At 38.2% G+C, this 10,347-nt stretch overlaps 1 protein-coding gene across 1 annotated transcript; it reads right to left on the bottom strand.

Annotated features, from left to right (window-relative positions):
* Window positions 1–2,163: 2,163 nt before the first annotated feature.
* hsd11b1lb (hydroxysteroid (11-beta) dehydrogenase 1-like b) lies at window positions 2,164–10,159 on the bottom strand. The gene is made up of 7 exons (XM_052127733.1): window positions 9,950–10,159; window positions 5,674–5,804; window positions 4,386–4,497; window positions 4,142–4,233; window positions 3,858–3,951; window positions 3,383–3,548; window positions 2,164–2,460 (listed from the first exon to the last, which is right to left on the bottom strand). The coding sequence occupies exons 1-7, from the start codon at window positions 10,023–10,025 to the stop codon at window positions 2,274–2,276; spliced, it is 858 nt and encodes a 285-aa protein (XP_051983693.1). The 5' UTR covers window positions 10,026–10,159; the 3' UTR covers window positions 2,164–2,273.
* Between the last annotated feature and the right edge of the window lie 188 nt (window positions 10,160–10,347).

Genomic DNA, 10,347 nt, shown 5'->3' with positions numbered 1-10,347 from the left:
ATATACCTTTAATAAAAGCCAGTGCCCGGTTGAATAAAGCACCTTAAAGGTGCACTCAGTAATTCTAATCCAATAAATTTTTGTCAAATTCTGCAAGTACCTCCACACAGTCTACTAGCTGTCTGTTCTGTGGGTGGGGTGAAAACAAATCTAGTATTTGTACACAGCCCTGGCTCTGTAAATAGGACAAAAACAAAGTGGAACAGTCCGATCCACTCAACAATACTCCTGCCAATCAGCAACAAGGGGTGGTTCTTGCGTGTGCACAGGATGGGGGGTGGGGGGCAGAGCGAGAGGAAAATGTATAAGAAGAGCAATGGCGGGGGCTGGGTAGCTTGGCGAGTATCGATGCTGGCTACCACCCCTGGATTCGCGAGTTCGAATTCAGGGCATGCTGAGTGACTCCAGCCAGGTCTCCAAAGCAACCAAATTGGCCCGGTTTCTAGGGAGGGTAGTGTCACATGAGGCAACCTCCTCGTGGTCGCTATAATGTGTGGTTCTCGCTCTCTGTGCGGCGCATGGATGCCGCGGAGAATAGCATGGGCCTCCACGTCCGCTACATCTCCGTGGTAACAAGCTCAACAAACCATGTGATAAGATGCACGGATTGACGTCTCGTTTGCGGATGCAACATTCCAAATTGGGGTGAAAAGGGAAAAAAAAGAAGAGCTATGGCAAATCTGGCCTAATTGAACTTTCTAATCTCCAAGGAGGACAAATGGCTGAGAAACAGACCAAGAGAAAAAGGTCAGACGAATATAAACTAAAAAAGAAGGACTATGCTAAGTCAAGGTTTCTAAAAAAGGAGAAATGGCGACGTTTATGGAACCTGTTGAAGAGTAGAGCATACCAATGCACTCTTAGACCATCTTAGAGATAATAAACAAGTGTAGAATTACTATGGGGAGTCGCTAACATGATAAAAGGCAATCTAATATCACAGTTAACACCTCAAATATTTTACACATCAATAATGATACTGAGAAACTTGATTAATTGCTCAAATTAAAATAAAAACAGTAAAAAGTTCAAGTATTCTTTGTGTTAAAACTGCTCAAATGTATATATTATAGATCAGTGGTCGGGACATGATGAACGTTTCCATGGTAACGTTAAAACCTTGCTCACTGTATTAAAACCCTTATCGGTTTCCCTTACATAAGAGAGGTGTCTAAGGGATTATATGCAACACCCTCAAGTCATTCCAGCAAATATATAAATTCTGTTTTGTGGTATTTTGTGGTCTCAATTGCCAACTTTTGTGGTATAATGTTAATGACCACAAAACATATTTTCGACCCTGCACTTCTTTTCTTAAAAGAAAAAATTGAGGTGAGGCACTTACAATGGAAGCGAATGGGGCCAATTTTTGGAGGGTTTAAAAGGCAGGTAAAATCACTTGTATTAATTGAATTCTATCAGGAAGACTGACAGATGGAGTGAAATTAAGATGACATTTATTTGATCAATATAAAACGAAAAGTAATGTCTCTCTCTTTGGCGTAGACCCCGTCTGGTGGTCTGAAGTAGTTGTACTTGGAACCGTCATATCCTGCCGAAGATAGGAGGCAGGGGCGAGGAGCCTACCCCCGTGCAGGACGGGATTCAACTTGTGATGGTTGGGTGGTGGAGGTTGCTGTGTTAGTGCACTGAAACGGTAATATGAGCAGACTTATAAAGCAATGTCTTAAATGGGATTGGCTAGCAGTTACCTAGCTAATGGTGTTATGATGTACAGCTGCTAGTCTTCCTGCTGCGCATACATTTCTCTTAAAACTTGAGTATTATTTGAGCTGTTGTTAAAATTGTCATTTTTTTGGACAATTTAGGGTTTACAGTATTACATCATCATGGCAACGAAGTTATCAAATTGGATATAAGTTCACACAGAAAAGGTTAGGAAGCAATTTTATCACACTAAAATCATGTTAGCATGCAAATTGTTTACATTGTGTTGTTATTCTTTTATCGTTTACCGATTGGCCGCATTCACTTCCATTGTAAGTGCCTTACTGTAACCAAGAGTATTACCTTTTTGTTTTGAGGAGGGTTGTGGTAATCAACATTATGACACGAATGCTGTGGATTAAGCTTAACATGTGTTGAACCCGGAATATTCCTTTAAAGTTTTAAAAGACAAACTTGCAACGAGGTTTCTTTGTAATAAATGAAATTTTATTGGGAGAAAAAAAATTATTAAACATTTATATATTCCTCCGCAGCTAAAGTACAATTCTGAAGGAAACGTAGGTGTATGTATATGCACATGCACATTAGTCCAATTTCTGCATAGTGAGGTCTGAAATCAAAAGGTTTCTAGTAATGGGGAGCCAGTCTTTGAACAGGCAGGTGAAATAGTGGAACCAGGGGTAAAACGCCTCTTTCTGACGGGTCGCTCCAGCTTTGATAATGTTCAGGGCGGCTTCACTGGCGGGATAGGCAGTCATTGTGGTGAAACTTCTGCAGAGCATTTAAAAGAGATAACAATATTTATGGGTGAATGCATAAAAATAGATTTTTTTTCTCTATTGTTGGCAATACTAAAGTAGCGGTATCCTGTTCATAATATAACAGATCACCTAGGTAACAAGATAGATTTGCCAAAGACAGTGTTGCAAATTAATTCAAAAAGTGCTTATTATAATATCTTGCATATTGTACAGCTTTAGATGAGAAAAAAAAAAAAGAATGATGGCAAAATTGAAACCCATAGATGTGTTACATACATCTACATTTATGCATTTGGCAGACACTTTTATCCAAAGCGACATACATTGCACTTATTACAGGGACAATCCCCCCAGAGCAACCTGGAGTTAAGTGCCTTGCTCAAGGACACAATGGTGGTGGCTGTGGGGATCAAACCAGAAACCTTCTGATTACCAGTTATGTGCTTTAGCCCACTACGCCACCACTTGTACAAGGACAGCACAGCATTAGAAGTCTAGACGTGTTTGTTCTACTATTGAACTTTTCCACTCAAGTGATTTTATGTACTACAGACAAATAGGCTTTTTTTCAGAATTTCAGTTCAATTTGAATATACTTTTGTATTTAAAATATAACGTTTCCATATGAAAATACACAAAAAATACAAATTAAATGCAAATGTTAAAAATATGCACACTACAAATTATAACTAAAGTGATACAGACCCCATAAAATATGTCACATCTTTTTTAAAGTCAGACACCGTTCACTTTTATTTCATAATTTTTTCCATTCAATGAAAGTGAATGGTGACTGGGGCTAATATTCTCCCTAACATCTCAATTTGTGTTCCACAGAAGAAAGAAAGTCATGAGGGTCAGTAAATGAGGACAAACGTTTCATTATGGGGTGAACTATCCGTTTAAGAGTGTTAAAGCATCCAAACACAAACCTGATCTTATTCATTGCCGATTCCGTGTCGATGAGTCCTAGGATCATAACGCTCACAGATACGTTACTCTTCTGGATGGCCAGTTCGTTCTGTAGCGCTCCGAAGAATCCATTCATAGCAAACTTAGTGGAGGTGTACGGAGCCACAAATGGTGTGGTCAGCTTACCTGAATCAGGTAAGAAAATGGATTTAACCTTTGACCTTTAAGCCGCAGTTGTTCGTACATATCCCAATGCTGCCGTACTGTTTCACTACATCCTCAAAACAATATGCTGCACTTTCCCATCACCCATCACCCACCCATCAAAAGAAGTATGCAAATTGGGACACAGCCAATAACTTCTGTAGAGTTCTATCGAGACTCCCCACACACATTTACAAACACGTGTACACAGTGATCAATTACAATTTCCATAATCATGTTTTAATGTCTAGCCACAGAGATACAAGAGGTGCCAACCAAGTCATGACTCACCTGCCAGCGATGACACTACGATTATGGAACCGCCCGATTTTTCCAGCACAGGCAGTGCTGCGCCGGCCAACTGCACGTAACTCACAAAGTTTACCTGCGACCAATGAAATTTCCCGCAGTTCCATTCAACTCTGTTTGATTCTATTGCAGCTTTAAACGAATCTTGTCTTTTTAAAACGTAACTTTCTCCACTAATATTTAAATGCCTAGCAACAGTAACAGTAGAAACGTACACATTGCAATTGTGCAACATCAAAATTACCCCACAGGAACATATGCATCACCTGCATGAGTGATCTGACGTGATCTGCATCTCTGTTCCAGAACTCAACGTTGCTGTTTCCAACATGATTCAACACCAGATAATCCAGTCCACCTGCAAGACAGATATCAAAAGAACCACAAGACAGATATAACATTTTGACAAAAACTTCCAAACTAATCTTTGGAATTGCATGCACTGATGAACAATTCACATTAAGTCTGGGAATGTGTTTAAAGTAAAGGAGCAATGGAATAATTTCTCACCCAGTTTGTCCACAGCGTGTTTGAGGACTCTGGTGGGGTCAGCGGGATCAGACATGTCTCCGGTCACATACATAACCCGTTGTGCACCCAGTTTTACACACTTCTCTGCCACCTGTACATCCACCAGGATAGCTGTTATCAGCAGGTTTGTTTTGGGCAAAACCTTTAAGAGCGCTAGCGGTAAGCACAGCGCTATGCATTAAGTCATAGTCAGTGGGCAAAGTCAGTGGGCATGGTCATGAAGTTTTGGTATTTTTGTGCAAGTATGCGCCAAGTCTAGGCGCATGTGGGTTTGGCAAAATCGTGCATGCAACGTGCAAATGGGCTGGGTCAAGTGCAATGTAATTCTGAGGTTCTTCTTCAGTTATTGAACCATCTGCATCATATTACAGAACAATAGTACATTCCCTGTCAAGCGCCAGCGATATAAACAAAGACAACACATTCATAAGCAGTTGGTTGTGTAAATGGACTGTAGAATGGAATAGAAATATGGAGTTATGCTCTATTGTTCATTAACTATGTCCTGTGTCCAGTGGCGGATTTAGGCATGGGCGACATGGTTTGCACACATACACCCACAGGTAGCACAAACACTCCTGCATATGCCCACTTGTGCGTTCAGCTGGCACAAACATTGTGCTTATATTTAGCGCTCTCATGAAAACTGGAAAACACTTAGCACACAGTGGTTGCTAAAATAGCACCAATTCAAGTAACATTAAACATTCCCTAAAGTCTAAACAGGAGGTTGATTAATTAACATAACTAGTCCCTATAGGTTGATTATTCATTGCCATGGGCTCTAAACCTCTTAAACTCTCCTAATCCACAATATTAATTAATCTGTGGCTTTCTGCTTTGCTACAGCAATCGTGAAGCTGCATTCACGCATAAACGTGTAAACATTTTAAATGAATTGCTCGACAGCTCTAAACTAAATACAATTTATTCCTAAATTGGGTGTTTCTCATAAATTTAGCTTCATTGTTCAATTTCATATTGCGGCAAAAACAGCTAAACTAAATATTTCACTTGAAAAAAAAAAAGACGCAGTTATTTTTGTGGGGAATCAACTAGTTCACGTACATGAATTATCTGAACAAATTGAACTAATTGAACTTCATCTCACGTTTTGTATCTAAATAAACATGGCATCTACCCTGACTAAGATTGTTAAGTCTATGACTGTGTGTGCGCCTTAAAGCAGTTTTTGAACCAATAACATATCTGAAACATAACAAAAACTGCAAGTGATAGGGATGAGACTTGGGACAAAATAGCTGACCTTTTTTAGATGATCTTCCCTTCTCGCGGTAATGACAATCTGTGCTCCAAACTGTGCGTAATGGTAGGCCATCTGCTCGCCAATCCCCTTGCTGGCCCCTGTGACCAACACTCGAGCCTTCCGGACTGATTCTGTAGGAACACAGTGGACTGTGTCAGTTAGGACGTGTCTTCAAATGTACATACAGTACACAATATACTAAAAACTGTTAATGTAAGAATTGCATTAGAAAACATATTAGAAAACCAAGTGGAATCTGCAAACCAATGATACTCAAGCTTTTTTTTTGAACCACATATCATATTATACACATATTCTACTAACTTAATGTTATTTGAACTTAATTAAAAGTTTTCAGGGGCATGACAGTAGCTAAACCATTTTCAAATTGTGTAGCTTTTCCAATGACATGCTTTATCCAACAAGTATCGTGTAGCTAGATGTAGTTAGGTGTGACCAAACGTTAATCACAGTATATTTTGGTCACATTGTATTGCATACGCTTCTTGAGCACTGAGCAAGAACTAAACAGTCCTCTCTCAATATACTAATGTAACTAATGTAGCACTGGGAAGTCCAAACCATTTTAAGACCTTATTCACAGTAGCGCCATCTTTGATTTTTTTTAACATGAATGAAAACGAGGCTGTGAAGACTTACAGTCTCTACAGTGGCATGACCTGTATGAAGCTCCTAGATCACATCCAGATCACATCTAAATTTCCAAATATATTTTATCTACTGAAATTCTTTGGAAAGCAAGGGCGTAGCCAGGAAATTACTTTTGGGCGGGCCTCAATAAAAACCTATGGGTTAAATTTATTTTTTTTTTTTACAGAATTTTCATTCAAACGTTTATTTAACACTCTCAGAAATCATAATTTATGCATTTTGTTAAACTATTTTTCAATATACACTGGCAGCCAAAAGCCAAAAGAATAATGTACAGATTTTGCTCTTATGGAAAGAAATTGGTACTCTTATTCTCCAAAGTGGCATTCAACTGGTCACAATGTATAGTCAGGACATTAATAATGTAAAAAAATACTAAGAAAATGTGAAAAAAAATAATAATTCAGAACTTCTTAAACTACTTCAAAGAGTTCTCATCAAAAAATCCTCCATGTGCAGCAATGACAGCTTTGCAGATCCTTGTTATTCTAGTTGTCAGTTTGTCCAGATACTCAGGTGATCTTTCACCCCAAACTTCCTGTAACACTTGCTATAGATGTGTCTGTCTTGTCGGCACTTCTCACACATCTTACAGTCTAACTGATCCCACAAAAGCTCAATGGGGTTAAGATCCATAACACTCTTTTCCAATTATCTGTTGTCCAATGTCTGTGTTTCTTTGTCCACTCGAACCTTTTCTTTTAGTTTTTCTGTTTCAAAAGTGTCTTTTTCTTTGCAATTCTTCCCATAATGCACCCCTGATTCTTCTCTTTACTGTTGTACATGAAACTGGTGTTGAGCGGGTAGAATTCAATGAAGCTGTCAGCGGAGGACATGTGAGGCGTCTATTTCTCAAACTAGAGACTCTGATGTACTTATCCTCTTGTTTAGTTGCACATCTGGTCTTCCACATCTCTTTCTGTCCTTGTTAGAGCCAGTTGTGCTTTGTCTTTGAAGACTGTAGTTACACCTTTGAATGAAATCTTCATTTTTTTGGCAATGTCAAGTATTTTATAGCCTTCATTCCTAAAAACAATGATTGACTGACGAGTTTCTAGAGAAAGCTGTTTCTTTTTTGCCATTTTTGACCTTAAGACATGCCAGTCTATTGAATACTGTGGCAACTCAAACACAAAGACAATGTTAAGCTTAATTTAACGAACCAAATATCTTTCAGCTGTGTTTGATACAATGGCAAGTGATTTTCTAGAACCAAATGATCAATGTAGCATGATTACTCAAGGATAAGGTGTTGGAGTGATGCCTGCTGGGAATGTCTAGTTTTTATTTTTAATAGTGATGGTGCTGTTTTTAACATCAGTAATGTCCTGACTATACATTGTGATCAGTTGAATGCCACTTTGGTGAATTAAAGTACCAATTTCCTTCCAAAACAGCTAAATCTGTACATTATTCCAAACTTTTGTCCACCAGTGTATATTTGAAGTCAAAGAATAATCTGTAATATTCCGGGTGGGACTTTCTAAATGTAGAATTAATAACGCCTGATAGCAGAATTTAAAAGAAAATGCTTGAGGGATAGTTCACCCAAATATGAAAATACTCTCAATATTTACTCAACCATCCTCATGATATCCCAGGTCTGTACAACCTTCTTCACCGGTACACATTTGAAGATAAATAGAAAAATATCTGAGCTCAGTAGGTCCTTAAAATGGAAGTGGATGGAGATTTCTATGATGAAGCTCCAAAAATCTAGGCGAAAAAGATGAATATTTAAGTACTTTTTAAGATCAAAATCATGCTACTGTTCTGCAGCGCCATGTGCATGTCAAATAATTGCATTGGCATTTGAAACCCGCAAGAACTGAGGCACGTGCATCACAGCTGGAAGAGCAGCGCTGTTTACAAGTGAGAAGGAGGAACGCTGTACAGTTGCTTGGTTGGTTTTGGTTTAGATCTGTATTTATCTGTTTCTTTACTCACAATGGTGCGTGTGTGTGCTCATCCTGGATGTCTCAACCGAGTGGAGAGAATGAGATTACATCTGTATCCATGGCAACGTGAATACGTCACACAAGAGACCACTGGTGAAAAGTTTGATTACAGATAAAAACGTTCTTAAATATTTATCACTTTCGCACCAAAAGCGATTGCTTTAGAAGACATTCAGTTAACAGCTGGAGTTGTATTGATACACTTATGCTGACTGTCTGTTTTGGACCCTCAAAAGAGAAATCTCCATTCACTTGCGTTTCAAATTTAGCTTCAAATGTGTTCTGGTGAAGAAACAGAGTCATACACACCTGGGATATCACGAGGGTGAATAAATAATGAGAGAATTTTAATTTTTGGGTGAACTATTCCTTTAAAATGCTTCAATGTAGTTGGAAGGTCGTGGTGAAGCTAACTGCTTATTTTCTCAATGGTTGTAGTTTTAGCTACTTTAAGTTGTGAGTAGCTTCCCCAATACTGGTTAATGCATTGCATCATGAATGAGCAATATTACACAGAATTTAGAGATTACAGTATCAAATGTATCAAAATGTTATTGTTCATTACCCATATTAGTTCATAATTCATTAGCTAATGATAAATTATATCTACAACATTCAATATAAAAAATATACAAGTAGGCCTATTTGTAGTAATTAACATGAACCAATTAATATATTAATTAAAGCATTAAACTGTTAAGCAGAAGGTTGCTGGTTCGATCCCCACAGTCACCACCATTGTGTCCTTGAGCAAGGCACTTAACCCCAGGTTGCTCGGGGATTGTCCCTGTAATAACTGCACTGTAAGTCGCTTTGGATAAAAGCGTCTGCCAAATGCATAAATGTAAACATGAACTAGGTCTAACAATTAACAATACTTTGAGCATTTATTAAGTATGGGATAATCAATATAGGACAGTACATTATGTGCATTAATATGGAACAGTGATTAGAACTGACTGGAACAATCTGTGCATTAAACGGTTTTAACACACGCGTTACTGCCAATCAGAATCGAGTATTTGAGTAGACCATCTTGAATAATGCTAATTTATACAAATATGAATACATTTTCATAATTATAAATGTTATACGTTAAAGGGATAGTTCTCTCATCATTTACACACCCTCACACCATCCCAGATGTGTATGACTTTCTTCTGATGAACACAAGCGAAGAAAAGTAATCCAGGACTCAAGTGGTTAAATCTGTCTTCAGAAGCGATATGACGGGTGTGGGTGAGAAACAGACATACAAGTCCTCTATTACTATAAATTCTCCTCCCTTCCCAGTAAGTGGTGATATGCACAAATAATGCAAATCAGCATTAGCAAAAGAAGAAGAGTGTGAAAGTGAAAGTGGAGATTTATAGTAAAATAATGACTTTTTTTCTCCCATACACATCCTATCGCTTCTGAAATCTTCATCATCTTCGTGACGTAACAAGCATTACCAAAGATTAATAAATGTTGTTAAAAAATATTGTTCATGTCATGAAGCCTGATGCATTTTTTTAAAAGAACCGTATTGTTGCAACTAATTCTGCATATGTCATTATTTCATGTCAACAATACCATTTACATATGTTAATGAGGAAAACCTTCATATAACAATTGTTGCATGTATTAAAAGCTGTTGTTCTGACCTGGATCAAAGGTGTCCCTCCATGTGTATGCCACAAGGGCAGAACCCAGAAGAAAAAAGCTCAAATATGACATCATTTTCACTCTTTTTCTTTGTCAGAGGTTGAGATCAAACCCTGCGTGTGAATGCATTCAGGAAAGTGTGCAGACTGACAGATACGGAAGAGTCATAAACTTCAAATGATCAACCGATTAACACTGCCTGACATTTATTACACAGGATAATGTCCCGTAGTTCATTGCTCGGGAGGTTGGACGTCCTTGAATGTAGTTTACAATTCCGATTGCTGCCGGACCAAAGGGGAAAACTTCTTCCTTTGAGTATGTATATTGTAAAGCATTAATGATGTGCTTTTACATTGTGTGAGAGACCTTTCTATTTAGAAGTAGCAAAGACAAT

Source organism: Xyrauchen texanus, chromosome 6 (assembly GCF_025860055.1).
Source record: "Xyrauchen texanus isolate HMW12.3.18 chromosome 6, RBS_HiC_50CHRs, whole genome shotgun sequence".
In the NCBI taxonomy this organism is placed as follows: domain Eukaryota; kingdom Metazoa; phylum Chordata; class Actinopteri; order Cypriniformes; family Catostomidae; genus Xyrauchen; species Xyrauchen texanus.
The sequence above is the reverse complement of the archived record's forward strand: the minus strand, read 5'-3'. Positions and strand labels throughout refer to the sequence as shown.